This window comes from Mauremys mutica, chromosome 25, assembly GCF_020497125.1.
Source record: "Mauremys mutica isolate MM-2020 ecotype Southern chromosome 25, ASM2049712v1, whole genome shotgun sequence".
Lineage (NCBI taxonomy): Eukaryota > Metazoa > Chordata > Testudines > Geoemydidae > Mauremys > Mauremys mutica.
The window spans coordinates 4098425-4125008 of NC_059096.1; the positions used below are offsets into that span (position 1 = coordinate 4098425).

Genomic DNA, 26584 nt, shown 5'->3' on the forward strand with positions numbered 1-26584 from the left:
CCACCAAGGGGCTGGCTGTCTCCCCAGAGCGCTCCCTCCTCCCTGCAAATCTGCTGGGGGGAAGAAGCAGGCAATTGCTTTATTTTCACCATCCCTGCCAGTGTAAAAGGACCCTGGTTTGTTCTCCAGCTGGGGGAAATATCACGCACCATTGCTTCCAATGACACCCCCCGCCCCCCAGCCCTGGGAAGTTGGCGTGTTAGCTATCCCTTGTTATACAACTGGGGGACAGAGAGTAGGAGGCAGGGAGAGGAGAAGGGATGTGCCTGTCATCAGGCAGGGACTAGACCCCAATAGTCCTGACTCACAGGCCTCCCCTTGCTCTAACCCACTAGACCCTACTCCCCTGCCAGAGCCCGCAGAGAACCCAGGTGTCCTGGCTCCTACCTCCCCCTCCTGCTCTAACCCACTAGACCCCATGCCCTGACCAGAGCTGGGGACAAAACTCAGGAGTCCTGACTCCCAGCACCCCCCACCCATTAGAGACCCCACTCTCCTCCCTGAACCAGGGGTAGAAACCAGCTGTCCTGGCTCCCAGCGTGTCCCCCATCCACTAGAGCCCCTGCCCTGTCCAGAGCAGGGAACAGAACCCAGGCGTCCTGCTGAGGAAAGGGAGGGATAGGGAGGTGCCAGAGGCTGCACAGGGGTGGGTGGCTGAGCAGCGGGAAGGGAGGGGGAGCTGGGGCAGGAGGGATCTCACCCCCATCTCTGGCTCTCGCCCCCCCCCAGCCATGGCACCCACACGCCAGCAGGGGGCACGAGCGCTCCCTCTCCCCGGCTCAGTCGCTCCAGCACGGGCAGCAGCAGCGCCGGGCGGCTCGTGTCCCCCGCCGGGCGAGCCCAGCCTGCGTCCCGTCCCCCCTCACCGCCCCGGTTCGGTCCGCGGGGGCGCTGCGCTGCTGAGCCGCAGGACAGGGCGCTGCTCGCCCGATCCCAGCGCTGCCGAGCCTGGGCGGCCGGTGCCGGTGCCGGGGGCCGGAGAGGAGCCAGGGCTGGGCGGGGGGAAGAGGCGCCCCGGAGCCCGCGCCCGCCCCCCAAGATGCGATGGGGGGCCCTCCTGCTGCTCGCCCTGCTGCGCGAGGCCGCGGGGGAGGCTCGCGGCAGGCTGGAGGCAGGTACGGCGTGGAAGGGGCAGCGTGCACCGGCGTGCGTGGAAGTGGACGGGCACGGGAGGGTTGGGGGCACGAGTGCCGGTGCAAATTGCGCGTGAGCGGGCACACGAGGGAAGGCGTGTGTGGCTGAGCGCGAGCGACGAGGGGGGGCAGGGAAGGGAGAGCGCCGCCACGGGTGCCCCTGAGCGTGGGTGGAGGGGAATGTACCCGAGTGGGACTTGGCAGGCCCGGTGTGCACACAAGGGTCACTGTGCGCAAATGGGAGTGTGCACCCGCGTCCCTGCGCGCGTGGCGGGGCTGGGGGGTACAGGTGCCCCGCGCGTGGCGGGGCTGGGGGGTACAGGTGCCCCGCGCGTGGCGGGGCTGGGGGGTACAGGTGCCCCGCGCGTGGCGGGGCTGGGGGTACAGGTGCCCCGCGGAATCTGCTTAGTTTGCAACCAGGGAGATTCAAGTTAGCTATCAGGACAGCTTTCTAACTGGATAGTGAGGCACGGGAACAGGTGACCCAGGGAAGTTGGAGAATCTCCATCATGGGAGGTTTTTAAGGACCCCTTTGACAAGCACATGTTAGGGTTGGATACACTCAAGTAGGGGATGGATCAGGTGACTTCTTGAGGTCCCTTCCAGCCCTACATTGCTATGATCTATTCCCCTCTCTGCCTGGCACAAGGTTGTAGGTTCTCAGCCTGTCCCCTCTCATCTGTCTCCTCTCAAAGGGAGACAGTCCTGATCCTTGTCTGTCTGGCCCTTTAAGCGAGGTCTCAGAGTGCCGGGCAGCATGGAGGGATACACGACATCAAGCCAGCCTTGGATGTTTGGCTCAGACAGTCCTGTGGCTTGGCCCAGCCTCCCACCACTTCCTGGCGTGAAGTTATTAGCAGAGGCTGGTTATGAAAGAGGCAGCACTGAGGGAATCTGTGCTGTGGTCTCCACAGTGCCGGCTTTTCCTCTTTATACAGAGGGCTCCGTTCTCCGGCTGGGAGAGAACTGGAATTGGGGGGGGATGCAAGGGGGGATGGCGTAACCAGCAACTTGGACAGAAGAGTCCTGGTTTTGCATGGTGTTTCCACAGTGAGAGAGAGCCAAAGAGCTGGGCAGATGATCTTGGTTTGAGTCGAAGCATAGGAAACAGGTGGCAGTGTGGGTTCTAGAGCAGTCACTGCGATCGGTTGGGTTCTAGATCATGCTTCATGCTGGAGAACGGTGCATAGGCTCCAAGGGCTGACAGGAATTGTGGGAATGGGAGTGGGGTATCAGCCGGTGTAGCGTGGATCCTATGAAACATGGTGCAGGTTCTAGAGCATGGGTTCCAGAGCTCAAGGTAAAGAGTAACATGCTGGAAGGAGGGCAGCAGGGAGATCATGGCTGATCGCAGCAGAAAGGGCCCTCTGCACTCAGAGAGGGCAAAATTGTGGGTCAAAGTGGGGAAACACGGAGAGGAGAAGAGGAGTGAATAGACAGGCAAGATCCCACCCATGACCAAAAAAGTGGCTGAATACCACGGTGATGGGCATACAGAAATGTGCCCAGAGACCCTGGATCTATTCAGTGTAACTCAGCTACGGGACTGAATCTAGGGGCCAGGTCCTGACAGATGTAAGTTGCCAGGGTTGTAGCCGTTTACAGCAGCTCAGGGGCTGGCCTTATCTCCATGGGTGTGACCGGCCCAGTGAATGTGGGAGACGTGGCTCGTAGGGATGGGGGAGCCAGCAGTGTGTGAATGAAGCTTGGGATCCAACCCGGAGCATCTCCTCCTCTTCCACTGGTAGCCGCTAAGACCCAGGGCCCTGCTGCATGGGGGACCTGATGAACTGCCAGCATCTCTCAGGCATCAGCCAGGAGGCTGGGAATCTTAGACGCCTGACCCAGCACTCAGGCAGCGTCTCGGTGGATAGACCTACCTCATTCCCACAGATCTTCAGGCCAGTTACTGACTGTCAATAAGACAGGTCCTGACAGGCTGATAGTTAGGGACCCTCCATAAACAGTTCTGTGTTCCCAAGGGCTGTTGCATGCCCACCACCTCCCTTGGGGCAGGGCACAGACACTCCGGCTGGCAAAAGCAGACGGAGCCCGCTCTTCCCCCGGGTGGAATCTTGGCATGAAGGTAATGTAAACCATGCTTAATTCGTAATGAAAGAGGTGCCAGGGCTCAAGCCATTTTTTTACATTCATAACTGATGCAGGAAGCCCAGAGGTGGCGGGGCTATGATGTAAGTGGTAAATCTGGGGGGAATCCGGCTGTGGGTTGGCCCACTGGGGTGACGGCCTGGCAGGTGGCATGGCTCCAGACGGCAGGCTCAGAGGTGAATTGCACACGTACAGGGGTGGGGGGTTGATCAGACCCCCACACTGCTGGCTAACTGGAAGGGTCACAGGACACCACTGCCCCCCGCCCACCCCAGCTCCTGGGGGCTTGGGCCAGCTCCTCTGCTGGTGTGAATGGGCACCACCCCATTTGAAGTGGATGGAGCAGCTCTGATTGATGATATCTGAGGCTGAGGGCTCTCCCACGTCACACTCTGAGATTTCTCTGGGCAGAGCAGGAGAAGCAGGTCAGCTCTGAGGGGCAGCAGCAGGGCTGTGTCTAGAGTGGAATAGCAGAGGGTGGGCGGCGCACACAGTTGTCAATCAAATATCCTGAGGCCTCCCCTGCTTCCCAGTGCGTCAGGGGGGTGTGTGTGGGGGGGTATCTGGGCAGGCTCCTGCGGGTCTGTGGTGGAGGTGTCAGTTTGATGGATGGGGAAGCTGTTTGAAGGAATCCAGAGCTGGACGCTGAAGAGTAAACATGGTGCAGCTTGGGGAGCATGATCCGGGGGGTGGGGTTGGAGGGGAGGAGGTTTGGTGCGGGAGTCGGGTACCTCCCTTCACCACGCAGCACAGATTGTGCATCACAGCCAGGCCCCAGAGGGGCCCTGATGGAGGCAGGGGGGTGCCCGCTGCGACTGGCATGGGATTGTGTGCAGCATCTGGGTTAAGGGATCGGGGGCCCAAGCTGAATGCCCAGAGGCATTTCCTGGGAGCAGTGAGAGCCTGGTATCCTGGCCAGATTCCCAATGTGTGAGCCTAGACATTCCCATCCCTCTATGGTGGGGTCCTTCCCTCGCTTCCCACCATGCCCTGTTTAGCAGCTAGTGCGTCCCACCCCAGAGCTGGCCGCATTTTCAGTGGCAAGTGACGCAATCCCCTCCTGAGGCTTGGGATAAGAGGTGCCGCGTGGAGGCAAATTTCTTCCCAGCACGTAGCCTGTCTGCAAGAAGGGGCATGGGATGGGAGATCCCTGGCTGAACTGGGAGCAATGGGTTCTGGTGGCTACCTGGGGCCTGTTGTTTAAGATGCTGGGGTATTTTTGGGGCTACTCTTGGCTCCCATCTCTAGGGCCCATCCTAGAGCTGGGGGGAGGCTGAGTGTCTCTCTCAATATGCAGTCACGTTGTACTAGCTGCATCTCAGGCTGCTGCTGACATTTACAGATCTAGGTGCGGAAGGAGCAGAGCATGTTGCAGTCAGAAGGGGTTTGTGGAGGAAATCGGAGCCTCCGTGGGCTGCTTGCTCATATGTGACGGTTAATCAAGGCTTGTTAGAGCTGGTCCTAATTGAAACCAAAGCGCGGGGAAGGCTCTGCTTTATGAAAACATGTCGGGCCTCTGTCTGTGAGAAGGGAGTTGGTGATTTGAACCTTGGGCCTGGGTGGGCAGCCCAAGGAGGGGAAGCAGGATTCAAAACTGGGTCTCCATAGAGGCCACCTCTTGGGGCCCCTGGCACATGGGACCCAGCTCTCCCCAGAGCTCACGTGGCCGGCTAAGTGCAGGCTTCGCGGAGAAGCCAGCCTGCGCCAGTCCCTGGGAGGGGCACGTCCCAGAATAACAGGCTGCGGCTTGGGCCATCGTCCAAGTGGCCAGGGCAGTGTCCCAGCCTGCCCACAGGGCCTGGAGTCAGTGAGCTCGTTAGCAAGTCCGTTAGCTGCCTGACCTCACTCTCTCACTGCCCTACGGCATCCCTGCCCCATGGAGGCAGGGAGACAGGAGCAGGGCTGCTAGGCCTGGAATGGCTTCCCAGGCCCAGAGGCTCCAAGGGCATGGACTGTCCAGAGGGGTGTGACTCGGGAAGGATCCTGCGCCCAGTGAAACCAATGAGAAACTGCCAACACACCCTGCTCGCGCAGGCAGCCCCAGGGTGCTTTTGTGCAAGACATGTCACACCACCTACACTGTGCTGTAAAGTCTGAGTGGCCAGGAGTGGGTGTGAATGTCTGTGGGTTTGTATGGAATTCAGTGTTTTGAGGAGGTGGGTTTTGTGGGCTTTTGGCAGGGGGTGTGTGTGTGTATGTCTTGTCTTGTGTGTTGCTGTTGAGTGTATGTATTTTGCATGTCAGTTTTTTTTTTAAACAGAGTTAAAGATATACATGTGTTGGGTTGTTTTGCCTGCATCAATGTTTGTGTGTGCTTTGTGTTCCTGTGCGCCAGAGTCCTGTGTAGGTTTGCACGTGCGTGTCAGCTGTCTTTGCATCGTTTTTGGCAGTGGACTTGCCGAAGGCTGTATCATTAATGTGATTGTGAGTTTCTGCACTGGGTGTAGAAGTGCATGAGCTTACAGGTGGCTGTTGTGGGTCTGGTTGTGGCACACGGGTGTGAGCGTGCAGGGGGCTGTTGTGGGTCTGATTGTGGCACACATCGGGTGTGAGTGTACAGGGATTGGGGGTCTGGCTGTGCCATGCCCCGGATCTGAGCGCTAACCCGTGGGGCCCTTTGCGAGACTCAATGTCCCGAAGTGCCTTTTGCACTCTTGCACCACCCCCAAGCCCAGCTGGCATGCGGCCCCACGGCTCGGTACACGCTGTCCATATGCCCTGGCTGACAGGGGAAGGGCTTACTCAGCCAGAGGCCCAGGCAGCCTTTCCAGCATAAACAACTACACAGTGTGGGGAGGGGCAGTGCAGGGAACCATGCACCGCCGGGGAGGCTCCCTCCTCCCTGCACCTTTCCAGGGGACCCCCGGGCAGAATCTCCCCTGTGCCGTACAGACGGCAACCCTGGGCACCTGTGCTCAGCAAGCCGCCCAGGGCGTGGCCCGTGGGCACGTGAGCCTCCTGATCACCCGTGCAGAGGTGGCCAAGCTGGGATCTTTCCAGGCCCAGCCGGGAGCTCTGCTGCCATCCCCATCACATCTCCTGTGCTGCTGGTTTCAATTGCAGCTGGATCAGCAGCTACAGGTGGGAAGCCCCTCCCAGGGCAGAGCTGCCCCCTTCTTTCCCCGCCCCTCATTAATGGAGCCACTTTTTGTTCTGCTGCATGTGGGATGTTTTATGCAAATGACACGGTTGGCTCATTTGCATATCGGCAGCACCCTGGAAAGGCCGTGTGGAGCTGACGCTGGTGTTGGCACTGACCCCGGGTTTGCTTGCTCTGGGAGTGGGGCTGGACCGGCAGGTCCCTATCCCTGACCTGTCTCCATACTAAAAGAGGAGGCTTGTGGGAGCCAGAGGTAACCAGAGTACTGTGCTATTAAGACTGTTCCTCCATAACCCCTCTGACGTCAGCTGCCTCCAGGGCTCCTGTCTGTGCTGACCCAGGGCTTGGCTTTTCGCTGCTCTCCACCCGTCCATAAAGAGCCATTCCAAGGCCGGAAAGGAACGTTTATAATCATCTCCTTTGACCTTCTGTATAGCACAGGCCCTCGAACGTCCTCCGATAATTCCCAGGGCAGATCGGTTAGAAAAACATCCAACCTTGATTTAAAAATTCCCCAGGATGAAGAAACCTTGGCAAGTTGTTCCAGTGGTTAATTACTCTCATGGTTAAAATGCTACACCTTCTTTCCAGCTTCAACTGCCAGCCATCCTCTCGGGTTAGACCTTCCTCAGCTAGACTGAAGAGCCCCTGTCAAATTTTTGTGTCTCCCGCCATTGCACCCCTGAGGTACTTGTAGGTTGTGATCTCACCTCGTAACCTCTTTGTTAAACTGAATAGATTGAGCTCCTGGTGTCTATCACTCTAAGGCAGGTTTACTAATCCTTTAGAGGCCCCTAAATCCCCAACCAGCCCCAGCCACCCCACCTTGTTCCCTCTGTGATCTCACAGACCTGGAACCTTGTCATGGTTTCAAAGGGAGGTCTTCCCCAGATGACCCCATTACGTCTCCTCCTCCTTCACCACATGACTGAATGCCAGCTGGCAGCGGAGCGCTGGCATGCCAGGAGGTGCCCAGGCTGGGTGTCCAGGCTGCAGTGGGTGGCACAAAAGCTTTTGAGGGCAGGGCTGGCTGAAGGGAGGTCCCTGGGGTGAGGTCAGGTGCCTGGCAGTTTCAAGTGGCTCTTAGTCCACTGTGGCTTACATCACTGTAGCCCAGTGACTAGGGCATAGAAGTTGGAGTCAGGACTCCTGGGTTCTCCTCCCAGCTCTGCCGGTGACCTGGGCCATGTCCTTTCCCTGCTTTTTGCCTCAGTTTCCCTTCCCCACCCATTGCGGGCTCTTTGGGGCAGGGACTGTCTCTCATTCTGTGTCTGGGCAGTGCCTGGCGCAATGGGCTCCTGATCTCGGCTGTGGCTTGTAGGCTGTAGTGTAATGCTGCTGTGAATAGCCAGTGCCTTCCCCTTAGGGGCTTGAGCATTCCCGGGGGTTCTCCTACACTCTGTGTCCTGGGGGGGGCGAGGGGGAGGGTAGTCGGGGGAGCTGGTGAAAAGGGCTGGCGTGGCAGCCTCAGAGGCTGAAACTGCTTTCTTCACAGGGCAGAGCAAGCCTCCCTGTTCGCCAGCCCCTTTCCCCAAAACCCTGCCAATGGGCCCCATCTCTACTGCTCTCATCACCGGCGTCCAAGCCCTTAAATTTACCTCCCACAGCCCATTCAGTCCCTGGCCCACCTGCTGGGGGTTAGCTTGGGCCCAGGTGTTCTTTGATGATGTCCTCTAAGACCTGGCCTGAGACACCAAACTCATCTCTCCTGGTCACATGACAGTCCCTTTGGGTCATCAGGGTGGATCCGAATCTACAGCCCTGGAGTAAAAGGTGGCATTTGATCCTGGACCTAGACTCTCTACCTCGCTGGCTCCTTCTGCCACAGGCCTGCTGATTCCCCTTCCCATGTGTGCTCCACAGGACACCTCCACGGCCGCTCCTTGGAGCCGGGAGCAGGGACAAAGCTTCTGGGCTGGAGGCGGAAAACTCGGGAGAGTTTGCTGGAGACTGACGGGACCCGCATCAGCCAGGACCTGGTAGGAGGCAGCTTGGCCATTGACACCCTGCCAGATAATGAGACGCAGATTGTGGTGAGTCGGTGTGGGGTGTTGCTGCCCAGTGTTTTGGGGGGGTTGTACTGCACTAAGCTGCTCTCTCGCCCTGATGGCAGGTGGGTGGTTGTTGGTTTGTGTGACCTTAGCATAGCTCATGTGTGTTCTGAAATGCCACGTAAGTGGCAGGTGAGGCAGAAGTGAGCCATCGGTTTGAAGAGGGCGGTGAGAACACCGTGAGAGCCACACGCGACCTGTTTGCAGGTCATGCCGAGAGCTGCGTAAATGCCGCACACAACACTTGTGGCTCTGTCTGAAGGTCACGCGTGTGATCCAGTCGCTCAAGGCTGCTGTGATTGCCATGGGACTCTGCAAAGGTTACCAGAGCCATGCAGCTTCCATGCGACACCCACACATGTGATCCAGCCCCGTGAAGATTGTAACAGGGCTGCTTGTCCCTAAAGGGCCAGGGCCGAGTGCAGAATGAGCCACACGTGGGGGAAAGCAGGGAGATTGCCCTATAACAAGCAGCAGGAGCCTGCAATGTGGGGGAGGAGTTCGTGCCGGAAAGTGAAGAGGGGCTGTGGGGTGTACGAAGGGCTCCTGCAGGGAAGACCCTGAGCCCAAAGAACCTGGGGGCTCCTCTTTGGAAACCCAGATGGAGTTGGGGCCTAGACGTTTGGGAGCCTCGAGGCTGGTGTCAGAGGGCTAAGCTCCAGGTAGGAAGAGCTGGGCTGAGGGGCTGTGAGAACAGACTGGCACGGAAGAGCTCTGGCTGTGAGAGGAGACCCGGAGCTGAGTATGGATTTCTGTGTGGTGATGGACTTTATTTTGGGTTCCTGGGGTTTGTTCAGAACTGTTTTAGTGACTCCTCATTCAACCAGCCCAACCATGTGTGCAGTTCTTAACAGGCCTGCCGGGGGTGAGTGGAAAGGGCAGGGGGGCGTGCTCAGAGAATGGCCGCCCTGCTACCAAGGTTTGGGTGACAGAGGCATAGCTGCCATGAGCCAGCCGTGTTCCTGCTGTGACGGGAACCATGTCAGTGTCACAGGGGACACCCAGACAGGCCTGTGCACTGAGCTGATGGGCACGTCCGTGGTGCACACGTGTTCTGTGACCGCCCCGCTCTCTTTCCCGACTGGCTGCATCAGCCTGGCCAAGGCTCTGTGGTTTCCCCTTGCAGTTTGGCCTCAGTGGGTTATTTCGGTCCTGGGAAGGAAGCTGGTAGTGGGTAGCTACGCCCCGAGGTAAAGATAGCAGGAGGGCAGCAGCTGTGCATGCTGCAGGTTGGGCACTGAGTTTCCTGCTTTAGTCTGAACAGTTCATTCCGTTGAGCTTCAATGGGCATCATCGGAGAGGCTGGGCTCCCTAGAGGGGCCCCTCCGGATTTACCCAGGGCATCCTCCGCAGTGTCCCTCCTGGGGTTCAGCTGAAAGACATGGGAGGTCTTTCGCTAGCTCTGCCCCGGGCTCCCTGCACACGGCTCTGCCGATACCCTGCACCCTGAACTGCTGCAGCCCCCCGGCTTTCCAGTCCAGCCCTCACCCCCCAGCTCAGAGCAGCCCTGTCTAGAAAGGGTTAACTTTATTTCCTCTGTGGGCACAGTGTGGGGAGTGGGTAGGGGGCATCTCACTGCTCTGGCAATTGCTCTGACCATCCGCCCCCCACTTCCATGGAGTCTTCGGCTTTAATAGAAAGAAATGAATCAGGTTACAATGCAGCTCTGCAGCTGCCAGGAGTGGAGGGGAATTAAGGAGTCAGCATTTAATTCAGTGCCCCTGAGCTGCTTCCATCTCAATCTACCCCGCCACTCAGAACAATCCACTCCTCTCCCTCCAGCCCGTTTTCGACCACAGCCGGAGGAGTGGTATTGGGGGGGGGGGGGGGGGATCGGGGTCTTGTTCTTCTCCCTCCCTCCCCCCACTGCAACCTCAGCTCCTCTGGCCCCTGTCCTGCCCCCACAGATAGCATCAACCTCCCCTGCATGGCTTGGGGGTAGGAAGGATGCTGCTGTGCTAATGGGATCCCCCTGCCAGGCACCATTGCCAGCAGGGGGCAGCCCTGAGAACACAGGCACTTGTGCCCTGTTTTTGTGAGTGCTGCAGGTGGGCCTGAACCAAAGGTTTTTCCCAGGCCTGGCATTTGTGGGGAGGGCTCAGGGTAGCAGTACCCCTGGTTCCCCCTCTAAGCCTGCTCCCCCATGCACGAACCTTTTCATGGCTGGAGGGCCGGGGGCGGCAGGGCTCTGGCGGAGGACAGGTCCCTGCCCCAAAGAGCTTGCAATCTCAGTAGAAAATGGACAAAAAAGTGGTGTGTTGGGAGGGGTAACTACACAAGGTCTCCCCTTGCACCTAGACCCAGCTGGGGTCTGAAGCGCTTGCCCCATGTGTGGCTGGGGTGGGCAGTGATGGATGGTGTGGGGAGGGCTGGCTGGTGTGCTGCCCCTTAGGAGAGGCTCCGGGAGAGATGGGGAAGGAATTTCTCCTGTGTCCACATTTGTGAGAATGGTTCTGCCCCGATGCAGCCGCAGCCCCTTGATTGACAGTTTTATTTAACAAATTAACAGCTGGCTGGCAGCGTTTTCTTAATCTGGACAAGTGCTGCGGGCTGCAGCCAAATTGGAAAAGGCCCTGGCAGGAGGAGGGGGATGGATGAGGAGCTTGCAGGCAGGCTGGATCCGGGAGCGATGGTAGGAGCACAGCTGGAGTAGAGAGAAGGGGAGGGTGGCATAGGCTGAGCTCACAGCTGGAAGCAGCATTTCCTCCCCCTCCCCTCAAGTGTTCTGGAGCAGGGAGTGCTGCTGATAATGAAGGGTGTAGCTACAGCAGGTTGCATCCTCAGGGATCCTGCAAGGTTCTCGCATCTAGGGTGAGCTTAATTATCTGACCTTCAATTATCCACAGCTCCCTGTTATCTGAGACAGGGTCACAGGTCCCTCAGCAATGAGGAAAATTCCCCCAGTTACCCAAGACCCCTGGGTCCAAATATATAGTCAGGACATTTGAATAATTGAGGTTAGATACGCTCAAGTCACTTCATCTGGGGCCAAGATGGAGCCGCCTGAGGAGCGAGACAAGGCAGCTGTTTAAAGAGGAATTGCTCATTCATTTCAAGAGATGCAACCGTCTCTGGGGTGCGATGGGGCAGCTGTTCATGCAAGGATCGCTCATTTAGTGCTGAGGTGCAGCCACCTCTGGCGTGAGATGTGGCATCTGGTTATACAGAGATCCCTGAGAAGCAACTCTGGGGTGGAGGGGAGTGGCATGGCAGCTACTTTTATACAGGGATCACTCACCCAGCACTGAAATGCAGCCACATCAGTGGTGGGACATGGCAGCTGCTTAACAGCCATGCAGCATCGCAGTACAATTTAGAGCAGGAGGCAAAGACGCATCCCCTTGGGGTAATTTAGGCCAGCAGGATTCCTGGGATAATATCCCTGCCCTTGCAAAAAGGGTTGTGGGCTCGTTAATGACCACAGATGGTTGGGTTCTGTCTAGTCCAGGGGTCGGCAACCTTTCAGAAGTGGTGTGCCGAGTCTTCATTTATTCACTCTAATTTAAGGTTTTGTGTGCCAGTCATACATTTTGACGTTTTTAAAAGGTCTTTTTCTATAAGTCTGTAATATATAACTAAACGATTGTTGTATGTAAAGTAAATAAGTTTTTAAAAATGTTTAAGAAGCTTCATTTAAAATTAAATTAAAATGCAGAGCCCCCCCAGACCGGTGGCCAGGACCCAGGCAGTGTGAGTGCCACTGAAAATCAGCTCGCGTGCCACGTTCGGCACGCGGGCCATAGGTTGCCTACCTCTGCTCTAGTCACAGCACCTGCTAGCACCACTGACTCCAGGGGAAGTGCACCCCCTACTGAATCGCTAACTGCCCTGCAGGAAACAGTGATGGGCATCAGTTTGATACGGACTCAGAGGGAAGAGCACCCACTACTGAACCCTCAGCAGATGCAGCACTGCTGCAAGACCCCCGAGGTCTCCCTGCCGATGGCTGATGCTGTTGGGCTGGGGAGAGATGCCCTGATCAAAGCCTGGGGTGGCTCAGCTCCAGGCGGGGGTGGCATTAGGGAGATGGAGTGGGGGTATCCCTGAAGGGAGGGGCTCTGTGGCTTGATTGTGTGGGAGATTTCCAAGCACGGCACAGCGCCCGGATCGATGGCACGGTGTTGGTGGAACTGGAACTAGAGTGGATGCTGCATCCCAAGAAATGAGACAGAATTTAAATTCATTAAAATCAATAGGGAAAATGTGTTGCACATGTTAATGGAATCATGCTGTTTACACTTCAGCCGGGGCTCTGCTCTCGGGTCACTTCATTTTAAGGCTTTAACTGACATGCTGGAAGATTTCAGCTGCCACTGCGTGTAATATGTAAAGCAGTGAAAAATAGATCTGCAGCTCTGGGCTCGGCTCTCTCCTGGTGCTGCGCTAGCAGACACTGCAGCAGCCTGAGCTGCCTCATGACAGTGCCTTGTCTTTTGTGGGTCCCATTCTGGGGGATCCCCAAAACCCCTTTCTAAAGAGGGGGGAAAACAACCTTATTTAACAGCACCTATGTAATACCCGACCATATTATGTTTGAGGCCCTGACAAAGATCAGAGCATCATTGTGCTAGATGCTGCATATATATGTCTTCTGCCCCAGAGAGTGTACAGTGTAATAGACGAGAGTGGAAAGTGAGGCACAGAGATTTCCCCTAGATCAGTGGCACGGCTGGGATTAGCACAGAGGGCTCCTCACTCCTAGCCCAGCACCCTGTCCGCACTGGACTATGTTGCCTCCATTGAGGTTGGACTCCAATGTGGTGAACTTCCTTCCAGCAGTGCCCTCTCTGTCGCAGAGGATGGCTTGTTGCCTGATGCCGATGTGGGATGGACACATAGCCCTTCTACATCCCAATGAGTGAAGGGATCCCTGTGAAGGGGATGGGGAGATGGAGCAGGAGCTGGAGAAATAAGGAGACCCTCTCAGGTCCGACCCCAGTCATGGAGGGAGAAATGGCTGCTGTCAAACTTTCCAGACTGGGAGCAGCTGGGAGGTTGTGATCAGAATCTTCTCTGTGATGCATCCGCCTCCATCCTTGTCTCTCTCACCCTTTTCCTCACGTCCGTCCCCTGTTAGCCTCCATCTTGGCCCCCTCCCCTGTCGAGTAATCAGCATCTCTGAAGATGATTATCTCAGCAAACAGCCATTGGAGGCTATTTTGTTTTGCCAGCCAACACCACAGCTAGCAGCAGCAGCCTCCTTCCCTGCTGGTGGAGTCCAGGCTGACTCAGCCTTTTCAGGCCGGGATAATGTGGGGGGCGTGGGGGCGTTTTGCTTTGTGTTTAAAGAGAAATAAAAATCCACAAGCTACCTGTGTATTTCAAGGGCCTGATCCCTGTTGTGGAATGTCCCTCTCCCCAGCAGTACTGGGTCTGAGCATTAAAGGCCCCGATCCCCATCCTGGTGCGGAAAGGCTCTGTTCTGCCTTCTTTGCTCAGCCCCTGGGAGCTCTTATCTGTCCCTCTCTAGGGGCCTGATCCTGAGATGTAAAATCAGTGGGAGCGCTGGGTGTGCATAGGGGGTCCAGCTCAATGGGGCTGCCCTATAGAGGCCCTGTAGTACCTTGGCTCTTTGAGAGACCCATGCATATTGCACAGGACAAACCCATGCACCGCATGGTACTTGAGCACCATGTGAGAGACATAGGGCTCCCAGGTGCTGTGTACCATACTCCAGGGAAGACACATGCTACACGTGTGATGCAGGTGACATGAGACACACATGCCATGGCCTTGCATTTGCACTAACATACAGTCACTGAATCTTGACTTTCCTTTCTAGCCCCATCAGAATGTGCTTATCACTTCCCCCGACATGCTCCACCCTGGCTCCTGGTCTCCTGCAGCCTCCCCCATGAGAGGGGGTGTTCTGCCAAGCATGCCCACATGTCACACACTGCCCTAAGGCAGATCTGGCACGTGCCAGACAGAGGCCCATATATATGAGCTGTCACAAGCCTGGTTAATGGGGCACAGGGAGTTTGCATTAGACCTTTAGTTGTCTTCACATTTTCCACTGGCTTGTTTGTTTGTTTTTTCAACAACCCAGGGGGATTTTACAAGGGCAGTGCTGCCAGGGGGCTGGGCTCCTTGTGGCTGATGGGGCCAGCAAGGGGGGAGGGTGCCCCATAAATGGCTTCCGAAGGCAAAAAACCCCAAAAGGTCAGAGGGGGACTAGCCAAACAGCTGCACCTGCTGAGCTGAGAGGGGGCTGGATCGGAAAATCCGGGCTCAGGTTTTGACCCCCTTAAAGGCTGGGCAATCTGAATCTGGGGTGCGGGTGTGGGCTGTTCTCTAGCGCTGAAATAACCAGCTGGAGAGGAGGAGCCTGGCAGAGCAGCTCCAGAGGGGCCTTTCTTGCACTATTGCTCTTACCTACTTATCTGCCCCCCATCGCTGTAGTGCCAAGCCTGCCAATCTCTAGTGCATTTGCCCTATCCGCCCCATTGGATAGATGGGGAGCTGAGGCACAGAGAGGCTAAGTGATCTGCCCAGGGTCATGCCGGGAGTCTGTGACAGAGCTGGGACTCAGACCGGCATTGGGCCCCTGAATCTAAACCTGGGGGCTGAACAACCCCAGCCTTCAAAATCCAGATCCAGATTTTGCAAATCGCCCCCTGGCTTTATGCTGGGCTGACCCCAGACCCAATATCCGGGTGGTTTGGAATCTGGATGCGCCTTCTGCCACTTGGGCTCATCCCCGGCTTTGGGATGCGTCCATGGCAGGACTTTTCTCCATCCCCAGCTCCCAGTGCCTTGGTTGCTATGGCTCCACTGGGAGGACCAGGGGCAGAATCTCAGGACTAGGATGTCCATCTATAGCTGGCCCCGCGAGGTGGGAGCTGACATGAGATCAGACATTTGGGCAGCAGAGATGGATGTGAACCTTACATCATGGAGCCTCTGTTCCTCTTGGAGGTCATGTAGAGATGGGCTTCTCTCTGCAAGGGACAGAGGGAACACGGGGCAGGGAATGGGTTACAATCAGTGCTGTAGGGTATGTCCGTAGTTGGAGGTGATGTTCCTGTGGGAGCTGATGGAAGTGTTGGTGGGTGGGGGTGGAGAGCAGCTTCAGAACTCTCTGCTCCTGACCTTAGTCTGCCAGGATCCTGGCACATTGCTCTTCAGGCTGGGTGGCATAGTTCCCCCAGGGGAGCAGGTGGGTTAATGCTCCTAGGCAATCAGATGGGCTCTCATTATTGCCGCTGTCATTATGGGTGCATGTTATTGTGACGCTTTACAGGCAGCTGATTATGTATTTGTTGGAATTATTTTTTTCCCTCGGTTTTGCGTGTTAGGGTGATTGTCAAAGCGCCCAAAGCGAGGAGTAGGCACTCTGGAGGAACAGAAAGCAATAAAAGGAAATAAACTTACAAATGGAATTTGATTCTGTAATGCAATTACTGAATTAAATTCCAGCAGAGAGAGAGGGAGACAGCAACCGATAAAGAGGAAGGGGTAGCTGAAGGAGGAGCAATATTTGAGATAACATTTGAAATGACAGGGAGAAATGACAGAGGGGCAGAGGAGCTGTTCCAGTCAGTAGGGTCTTAATATAGTGAATGACAAATATTCCCAAACAGGAGACAATTACTAAAGAAAGCAGCTTCTGACTGAAACATACACAGCTTGAGTTCCAACCTTGTGTCTGGTTTACCAGGGACCACACACTGTTAGGATCTCTATACAACACACAGACACCTAGTGGCTGAATAAAGTACTGCAAGCAAACCTATTGTGATAGGCAAGAGCTGCGGGGGAGAAGGCTCTTGCATCAGAAGAGGGTGATGGATGGTGTGGAGGTGCAGGGCATGATTGTTAGGGTCAGCATGGAAGGGTTTAAAAAGGAGAGGGTAACTTCTGAGCTACATTTGAAAATGAACAGGGAGGGAACCATGGGGATGCCTGAATATGGAGGGAGATGTGATTGCACTTGTTGGTACCTCCTGGGTAACATGGCAGCAGTTTCCTGGGAGGCTTTCAGAGGGAGGAGAGTCATGTGGTTAAAGCACTGGCCTAGACATAGTTGATCTAGGTTCAGTTCCCAGTTCTAGACTCAGGACTCCTGGGGTCTGTTCCTGTCTCTGCTGCAAGCTCCTGCTGAGAGTCACTTAATTGCTCTGGGCCTCCGTTTCCCCACCTGTAGAATGAGGATAGACATGCTTCCTTTGTTCCACCTCTTGTCTATTCAGGCCATAAGCTCTTTGAAGCCAGGACAGTCTCTCACTGGGTATGTGCAGTACAACAGGGACCCAATTTCAGCTGGGGCCCATAGGCACATCTGTAATGCCCATAATAACAGAGGAGATAAAGGCCCAGGTGAGAATTTCAGCGTGGGGTGGGTTGGGGCTGCGGGATGGTGTCTGTAGGCAATTGGGGCTGGGGAGGGCATAGACAGATTAGCAAGGGCTGGGGAGCTCATCAGCGTCTCCTTGTGGCATGCAGTCTTGCCCACGGCCGCTGGTCAGGAGCTGAGCAGAGTAGTGTGGGCTGGGCCTGGCAGCCTTTCAGCATCTCGCAGTGGACACTGCCAGCTGGAATACACAGCCTTCCAAACTCAGTGGTGGCTGAGCTTGAAGGAGGCCTGGTGTTTGCCAGGGTGTGGGGGTGCATGCAGTGCCCAGCTGCAAGATGGGGTGCAGGCAGGCCAGTGGATGTCTCATTGGCATGGCCCAGATCACTAATTACAGCTCCCTTCAGGGAAACTGAGGCCCCTTTTCTGCCCTTATTCTGTGTCTCTTCCTACGTATTTTTCTCCTCCTCCTCTGAACTCTCCCGCCTTCTGGTTTTGTTTTCCTCTCTCCATCTCTCCTGCTGTATGGCTCTTGCTTTGGTGTGTCTGTCTTCCCCCATGCCTGTACTGTGTCTCTCCCACTCCCTTCCATCCTGTCTCTGTCTTTCTGGGAAGAACCCAAGGTTCCTGGTTGCAGCTGACGGCAGTTATGAGCTCCAGGTAGTACAGGCGAGTCTCATCTTACGCGGGGGTTCTGTTCCGCGGTTAGCACGTAAAGCGAAAACCACGAATAGTCAAAATTACATTGAGTTGAATGGCGGGCAGAATCACCCACACTACAGGTACAGTATTAAAATTGTTATTTTTCTCTTTTTTTGTTTTGTTTTTGCCGACCGCATAAAGCTGAAATCGTGCATGTTAAATGCGCGTAAGAAGCGACAGACCTGTAGTCAGCCCTGTGCTTGCATCGCTCAGTCTGCTGAACACTTCAGCAATGCTCAGCGTTAAACAGCCAGGGGGGTGGCTTTCTACTTGCAGGAGAGAGAGGAAAGATCACAGGCACACACTCTCCCTGCCTACTCTCACACACCAGGGGTGTGCTCTTTCAAGTGCTAAGTGCAGAACTGCATATGCAAAAATATATATAATAATAATACAAAACACCTGCAATAATCTCAATTGCAATTATCACAACCGAGCATGCAAATTGATTATTTGAACATGCAGCTGCCATAATGTGCTTTTTTTGCACACAGAACTGCACTGAAAATCTTGTGTGTTTGTAATATTCTGCCTCTGTGTGTGAATGATCTCTCTCTCTCTCTCTGCCGGGCCCCTCCCGCCTTCCCCCCTCCATTCTAAAGCTTGTTCCAAGATTGATGTGCATTCACTATGCAGCTGATAGAATGCCAGCAGCCTAGGAGTTAAGAACTCCCATCTGCGGGGTTGTTTTTCACATCAATCTTGGCCAACCAGCTGAAGTGACAAGGGCCTGAGTCCATGGGAGAGGGGTCTGCAAGCTGCCTTCTCACGAACAGAGCTGGCAGGAGGGGCAAACATGCTAGGCTTGGCATTGTCCCCAGCAGAGAGGGCCTGGTTGGCCTGCAGAAAGCTGCCCCAGAGAGGGAGTTCGGGAGAGGGGGCGCAGTCTCATGGTGTTTTGGCTACAGCTGTGCCAAAGGTTCAAATTAGAAGTGAAAATGTAGAGGCACTCTTTCAAACTCCACCCGCAAAACGAAGTTCTGCCCACAGTACCAGCTCAGTGTGTGTCCCTACTTCTCTCTGTTGGACAGAGTAGAAACTGTCCATCTGTGTGTCATATGCCCTGTACTGCTAGCAGAGATTCTCCTTTAGCTCAGGCTTGGGCTTTTGGAGCAGGAAGATCTGAGTTCTAGCCCTGTAAAGTTCCAGGTGGCTCTGGTCCATGTAGTGGCAACAAAAAATCCTCGGAAGCCATGGAAAAGTTGCAGTTTTTCCTTTCTTTTCAAATTAGCATCTTCCATCCAAGGCCCTTAAATGACAAATGTTAATTAGCTTTGCAGCACAGTCTGGGGCTGAGTTATCTCCCGTTATAAACAAGGGAGAAACTGAGGCACAAAGAAGGGGAAGTGACTTGCCCAAGGCCACACTGTTAGTGGCAGAGATGGGAATAGAACCCACAAGTCCTGACCAAACCCCTCTTCCCCCATCCTGAGCTTTAACCATAAGAACAATCCTTTTCTTCTCTTTGATCAGACAGAGAGAAGCAGCAGGGGGAAAATGCCTCTGATCTTGATAATCCCCCTTCCAAAGCAGTGACCCCAGTGCAAAATAAGGGAGAAATTTACTAGCTGCGGCTCGTCTCCTTAAAGGACCTCGCTTTATGATTTTGTTTAACATCCCTGCTCCCCGCATCCTTTTTTTCACCCCCTGCTTATTTGTGCGTCCAAAAGTTCTCCTCTTTAATTCCTGCTGTAACCAAAGCAAGGTGACGGATTGGGACATAATAATGATTCAGAGATGAGGTCATGAGGATGGCTGAGAACTCAGCACAGCCGCTGCCAGCTCCCATCCCCATGTTGGCTGTTTATATTTTTTCCCAGTTTTATTGGGAACACATTGGAAAGGATGAGGGCAGCAGAGCGGGGGCTATAAGGACTCATTTGGCCCCTTCTCCTTCCTCCTGCTTACGCAGTCGAACATCCCTGGGGGTAAAATGAGCCCTTTGGAGCAGGGTCACCTCTGGATTCCTCCGCCCGCCTCCACAGCCTTGCTCGGAACACAGTGTCCCCTGGGTGCTGTGGTGTGTGAAAGACCAAAGCCCAGCGATTTTGGCGACGGAGATGCATGAAGCTTGCCCCACCCAAAGAGAGAGGGAAGCCATTTTCTACCCCCTACCTTGTTGACAATGCTGCCTCTTAAAGGAATGGTCAAGTTGGCTGGGATCCCAGTTTACATTGGCATAAATCTGCATTTAAGGCTAGTAGGGGTTACTCTGGATTCATGCTGGTACAAGCAGTTTAGCTCCTGGCCCACTGTCAAGATAAAAACCATCCACCAGATCACGGAGTCCTGGATCAATGGCTGAATCCAGCCTGGGGAATCCAGGGTGTCTCCCAACTGAGAGGGTGAGCGAGAGGAGGATTCTGCTTCCAGTTACTCTGGGTAAATCCACCCGACAAGCAAATGTTGGCACCTTTGAGGCAGCGGCTTTCCCCTCTCTCTGCTGCAGAACGCTGGGGTGATCTGCTGGTGCGTGTTGAGGGCCAGATACTGAGCTGACGTAAGTTGGTGATGAGCGCACTGGAGCGACCTTGATTCATGCCAGCTGGGGATCTGGCCCTCAGAGCAAATCGGGTGGGCTACGCGGATAGACATTGATGACCTAGCCGTGTGTGTGTGTGTGTCCGTGCGCATATGCAGGTAGGGCCAGCCCTAGGCATTTTGCCTGCCAGGATGGAAAATGTTTTTGGTGCATACCCCTACACCTGGAGTGGTCGAGCCAAAAACAACCCCCCCCCACACACACACACAATGGGCAGCCAATCAGCAGAGCAAAAAAACCACCCCCCTACAAAAGGCACAGCAGTGTGCCACCTCCCAGGAAGTTGGCACCCAAGCTAACCATTCTGCTTGCCTGCCCCTAAAACAGGCTCTGTGTGTGGAGGTTATTTTAAGGTTTAGGATCCCAAGCGTTACCTGGCAGACTAATAATCCATCTAGTCTGGTCTCTGACAAAGGCTCCAAAGGAAGACATATTTTTCGTCCCACAATTGTACAGTGCTCCCCATTGTGCTAAGATTACTCCGGTGATGGTCATATTCAGAACTCCTCAGCATCTCCCACACTGGGAGAATTCTTCCCTCCCCAACCTGATAACCATCTCATCCACCAAGAGCTTATATCCCTGGTTGCTGTACTCCTTGCTAGTGTTGCTCCGATGCAATTCTCATTCACATTAACTTCCACTCCTCCTGCTCAACTGTTTACCTCACTGATATCCTGCAGCAAGGAGTTCCACAGGTTACCTGCATGTTGCATTAGGATATTTTAATTACGTTGCTTTTCATCATTGTGTGATGGTGCTGGGGTTAGATAGGAGCAGCTGTACATTTCTCTTGCTCTGTGCTAGGCTGCGAGACAACCTGATTGCTAGCAAAAGCAGGGCAAGATCAGCAGTGTGGTGCAGTGGCTTAGAGGCAGGACACCTGGATTCTATTCCCAATTCTGCCAGTATCTCTCCTGCGTGATCTTGGGCAGGTCACACCACTGCTCTATGCCTCAGTTTCCCCTACCACCCTTTGTCTGTCTTGTCTATTTGTAAGCTCTTCAGGGCAGGGGCTGCCTTCCAGTATGTGGAGCCCTGATCTTGGTAGCAACCTCTAGGGGCTACTGTAATAAAACCAGTAAGATCACCATGTGTCCAACTGGCCCCTGTCTTTCCATTGACTTCAACAGGCTCAAGAGCAGAGGTGAGTGGGTTACCGGAACAGAGAGAGATTATGTTTTATGATGGTTAGAACTCAAATCTGGGCTATGTCACTGACCTACTGTGGGCAAATCATTTCCCTGCTCTGTTCCTCAGTTTCCCCACCTGTAAGATGAAGATGAGGATGCTGCGAGGCTTTGATCATGCTCACAAATCACTTTGAGCTGCTGGGTGGCAGGCACTGGAGAGGAACGAAGGGCTAATCTAGTTCACAAGGAAAGGGCTAGGGGAGCGTTTCACATAATGATGAGGATGGTTTTGTTCGGTTTTGGGGTTTTTTGTAAAGGAAGTGAGACCATTTTGCTGGAGTTTTGCTGAAGCATGAAAAACTGCATTAGCTGATTTTAATCGAGTTTCTGCCGTGTTCCTCTCCACGTCTTGCAGAGCTACAGAAGGCTCTCTGGGAAATATACCAGACCATTCAAGTCAGGAGTGGTTTTCTCCTGCCATTTACAGGGACACTGTTAATTGTTTTGAGTTACAGATTTTATTTCCTTTGCTTTTCTGCTGCTTGCAAATTCTACAGCCCTCTGTTGTGCCCAGTTACAAGGTAAAGGGGATGGCGGTGAAGACAGCTGAAATAGCAGGATGACAGGCATATGGGGTGCCCAGGCATGGATAGTTGGAGGTGCTGCAGGTCAGAGTTAGGGGACGTGAGCAGATCTATATGGGGAACAGGCCTAGAATAGCAGGGGCTGCCACAGTTTAGCGTTGAGCACGTAGAAATGCCTATGAGACAGATGCTGGGGGAATCCCAGGGCAGGGAGAACAGGAGGCCAGAACTAGAGTGCAGTGGCACAGCTGTGGCGGGGACAAGATTGGAGCAGCAGTGGGAGGCTGCACTGCAGGAGTGAGGTGGTCAGTACAGCACCCCAGGCGTGAGTGTAGCATAGTGACTCAGTACACAGGGACTGTAGAGAGCCCAGGACTGGGATAGCAGGAGTGATGTGTGATAGCAGAGCAGTGCCGGGGGGAATAGCAGAGTGCTGCAGCCTTAAGGCAGCTCGCCTTGTCCTAAGCTTCAACCCAGACCAGATGAAGGGATCCAGACTCCAGGCTGCACCGGGCCCCAGGCAGACAGGTCATGCGAGGGAACTCAGATACCCAGGCCTTTGTGCGTGTTCTTTCCTGTCCCAGTAGCCGCAAGGGGATGCTACATTGCCCCCAGAGGAGACTGTCCTAATAGCCCGGCTAGTCCCAGGCACAAAAGATGGCACAGTGGGGAGAAAAGCATGGGCCCCGGAATCAGCAGCTGCTAGGGCAAGACGGTAGTAGGGTCCCCAATGAGCAGCGCTGTCGGGGAATATCAGACCAGACTTGGTGGCAGAGACAGGGCTGCTGACATCTGAGCCGTTAGGGAGGGGAAGTAGCTGGGAGGAGTGACAGGGGAAAGAGGAATCTAGGATGGGAGGAGGAGAGACTGCAAAGGGGAACTGTTAGTTCATTGCCAGCTATCATGCCCTGATATCAGTGAAACCCCTGGCATGGCCTCAGAGTGGGCGAGTGGCATCTTCCCAGTTGAAATTAAGACACCTCTGGTTTCACAGAGCGTGAAGCAGCCTCCCTGACAAGAGGCTTCTTCCAGCTGGACTTTGGGTCAGCAAGGTTCATGTGCCGAGCAACTGATTAATTACACCACCTGTGGGGGCAGATTATTCCACCTGTTCTGCCGCAAAGTCTCCCCTGAAGGGTTGCATAGCTTTACTATGGCCGAGCTGGCCACAGAAGCCGGGAGTCCGGACTCCCAGTACATGCTGTGGGCTGCTAAATGACTGCAGCATTCTACTCCAGAAAACGCTGCCTTTTGGTGCCATCATTTTTATGGGTGGGCAATTGTCCTGCTACAGCCAGGGCTCTGGGTAACTGATGTTGCTTCAGGGGCCACAAAACTACAAGCACCGAGCCCAGCAGGGGTGTGCTTCGTTTGATATATTCATGATCAGCAGTTTTAGGCGGGTCGGACTCACACATCAGGTTTCTTGGCAGAGCTCCAGCATGCCCCAGGCCTCTCAGGTTTATCAGCTGTCTAGAGATGAAGAAAGATTCCATTGAGGGGAAGTGTGGAATAGTGATTAGAGCAGGGAGTTCTGTTCCCAGCTCTTGGATGGAGTGTGGAGCAGAAGGAATGGGTGCCAGCACTTCTGGGTTCTGCCACTGAGATGCTGTGTGACCCGGAGCATGTCACTGAACCTGTTTGACTCAGTTTCCAAATTTGTAAAATGGCTATATCAATATCTACTTCCCAACGGTGCTATGAAGTTTAGTTCATTATCTGAGAACCTTGGATTAAAGGACCTCTCTAATTACAGTCTGATTAATAACAATGCTTGGTTATCCTCTTCAGTGCTGCCTGCCTGATGCTATTATCACTGTGGCCTAATGCACTGTGCAGGGAACTGGGAGCCAGAAACTCCCAAGGCCTAATACCACTTCCCACACCAATTCCCCCCTTGCAGCCTCTGTGTGCCTCAGTTTCCTTGTCTTCACCAAGGGGATATTAATACCTACACCTCAGGACTGTGGTGAGGAATAGATATGGGAAGCTGAGCTTTGGGGAGAGGAGAGTGAGGTTCATAGATTTTAAGGTCAGAAGGAACCATTAAATCATCTTATCTGACCTCCTGTGTAACACAGGTCAGACTTAGAAGAATTTCACCCAGTTCCCCCTGTATTGAGCCCAATAACTTGTGTGTGATTAAAGCATCTTCCAGAAAGGCATCCAGTGTTGATTTGAAGACATCAAGAGATGGAGAATCTACTGCTTCCTTTGGGAGTTTGTTCCGATGGTCAGTCACCCTCAGTGAAAAATTTGTGCCTTGTTTCTAATTTGAATTTGTCCGGCTTTAGCTTCCAGCCGTCAGTTCTTGTTCAGCCTTGCTCCACTAGATCAAAGAGCCTTTTAATAGCCGGTAGGTTCTCACCATGAAGGTGCATATATGCCGTAAGCAGGTCACCTCCCAGTCTGCCTTCTGCTAAATTAAACCAATTTAACTCTTCAAGTGTCTCAGCGTGAGGCATCTCTGGTTCTCAATTCATTTTCATGGCTCTTTTCCACACCCCTTCCAGTCTTGTAACAACTTTTTTAAAATGTGGACACCAAAACTGGATGCAGGATTCCAGTGTCGGTCTCACCAGTGCTGTATTCAAAGGTAAAATCCCCTCCCTGATACTACTCGGAACTCCCCTGTTATACACCCAAGGATCGCCTTAGCCTGGTTTGCCCCAGCATCCAACTGGGAGCTCTTGTTGGTTCGAGATCTGGGTGCAGATTTTGTTCCTTGGGGCCTGTCTCCACAATCCTTGTCATCCTCACCCGCTAACCCCATCTCTTCATGCTTTGTGGCTGCAGGAAGACAACCATAGCTACTACGTGTCACGGTTCTACGGGCCAGGCGAGGCGCGCACCAAAGAGCTCTGGGTCGACGTGGCAGAAGCCAGCAGGAGCCAAGTGAAAGTCCACGGGATCCTGTCCAACATGCACAGGCAGGCCTCGGTGAGCCCCTCCCTCTGCCTAGCTGCTGCCACCCCTGCATCAGGCATCTGCCATGGTGCCATGACGCCAGTGACCCAGGAATGTTTCCCCAGCAGCTTCTCTCTTTTCAGGGATTTCCTGACCTGGGGCACTAGCACCTTGGCCGGAGCTGTGGTGATCTTCCCACAGCTCCCCGTGCCTGCATGGGAGAGACAGGCTAGAGACAAGCTTTGCCTGTCGGGGTATCAGGGGAGATGTGGGTGGGCGCAGCCTATGCTCCAGCTGGACTCCAGTTCAGGTGTTTCTCCACCTCCCAGGGGCCGCCCCTGGAGCCCATTCCGAATGGGCAGATGAATCCATTTCTGACATTTCGCCTCCTAGCAAGGGCTGTGCCCAGAGTCTACGCCAGATGGGCAGAGTCTACGCCAGAGTCTACGCCAGAGTCTATGCCGGGCAGGGCGCAGCATGTCTCGGAAGGAAAGTACACTGCCCTCTAGTGCTGTGTACCCCTGCATCCCCTCTGCTTTAACCCATCTCCCTGGGAGCAGCACCACCTGCCCCTCCCAGATGCCCATGGTCAGACGTGGCACTTCCCAGTGCGGCTCCCGCACTGAATCTGTCATCCCTGTCTGTCTTCCACAGAGAGTCATCCTGTCCTTCGACTTCCCCTTCTATGGCCATCACCTGCGGCAGATCACCATAGCAACAGGAGGTGAGTGAGGCCTCGTGAGGCCACATTTACTTAGCTTGCCTGGGTGTGCTGACAGGCAGCATCAGCTGGAGAGGCAGTGTTGCCTAGTGGGGTGACATGGGTGTCTCTAACCAGCCTCCCCTCCCACATCCTAATCCCAGCTTTGCCACTGATGTGTGGGATGGCCTTGGGCAAGTCTCTTCTGCTCTCTGTGCCTCAATTTACCCCACTGTAAAATGGAGCTCACTCCCACATCACAGGGGCTTATGAGATCAAGTCCATCTTCTCTAATTAGTGCTGAATGGTATCATGACACCTGAGCCAGAACCTGGGATCCAAACTGCCCAGGTCCAGGGTACTTCAGTTCATGCCCAGCTCTAGTCAAGGGCAGTGGTGGGGGGACATCGGGGGTAAGGGGTGGGGGAGAAGCTGGTAGCAGGTGTCCTAGGGCAGTGGGGTGGGGGGAGGGGATGGGCACATAAATTGCCTTCCCTTGCTGTCGCTCCAGGTTTCATCTTCATGGGGGATGTCATTCACCGCATGCTCACGGCCACCCAATACATTGCGCCCCTGATGGCCAACTTCAACCCCAGCTACTCCCGCAACTCCACCATCAAGTACTTCGACAATGGTGAGCCACTTCCCCTGGCCTGCTAGGCCCTTTGCACAGCCCCGCTGCCACACACAATGCACAGAGCCCCCTGGACCTTGGCTGCTTCTCCGCACGCACACCAGGAATTCCGAGATCATTGGGCAGCGCTCTTCCTTGCAAGGCAGGGGAGAGGAACCAGCTGAATCAGCAGCCAGGAGTGTCCAGGGGGCAAGGTGCTGAGAACATAACGTACAGGGCCTGGTACTGCTTTGGCCTCTGGCATCTCAACTGGGTACACAAACAGTGCTGCATGCAGGACCTCAGAAACAGGCCTGACTTGGGAATTCACATAAGTGCTGAATTTATGCCCCTGCTTTGAGGCTGTGGAGAGAGAGAGAGAGAGAGTGTGTGTGTGTGTGTGTGTGTGTGTGAAAGAGAGAAACGTATGTCCGTATGTGTGTGATGTGTCTCTGTGCATCTATGTTTTGTGTCAATGGGCATCTCTGTGTCTGACGTGTGTCCATCTGTTTGACATGTCTGCCTCTGTGTGTCATGTGTATGCCTCTGAGTGACATGTCGGTCCATGGGATATGTCTGTCTGTGTCCCTCTATGTGCGATGTGTGTGACACGTATCCTTGTGTGTGTGATGTATCACATGTGGCCTGGGGGGAGTGTGTCTCTGCCTGTGTGCGGGCTCAGAGGATTAGCAGCAGAGCTGGTATATCTGATAGAGC

General features: G+C 54.5%; 1 protein-coding gene across 2 annotated transcripts in view; it reads left to right on the forward strand.

The window, feature by feature from the left end:
- Positions 1-1021: 1021 nt before the first annotated feature.
- Positions 1022-26584, forward strand: part of PLXDC1 (plexin domain containing 1) — a 48372-nt gene continuing 22809 nt past the window's right edge. For both annotated transcript variants that reach the window (XM_044999384.1, XM_044999383.1), the window contains exons 1-5: positions 1022-1115; positions 8206-8375; positions 24444-24587; positions 25209-25278; positions 25766-25888. In XM_044999384.1, coding sequence (XP_044855319.1) covers positions 1040-1115; positions 8206-8375; positions 24444-24587; positions 25209-25278; positions 25766-25888 — 583 coding nt within the window. In that variant the 5' untranslated portion in view covers positions 1022-1039. The remainder of the gene's footprint in view (positions 1116-8205; positions 8376-24443; positions 24588-25208; positions 25279-25765; positions 25889-26584) is intronic.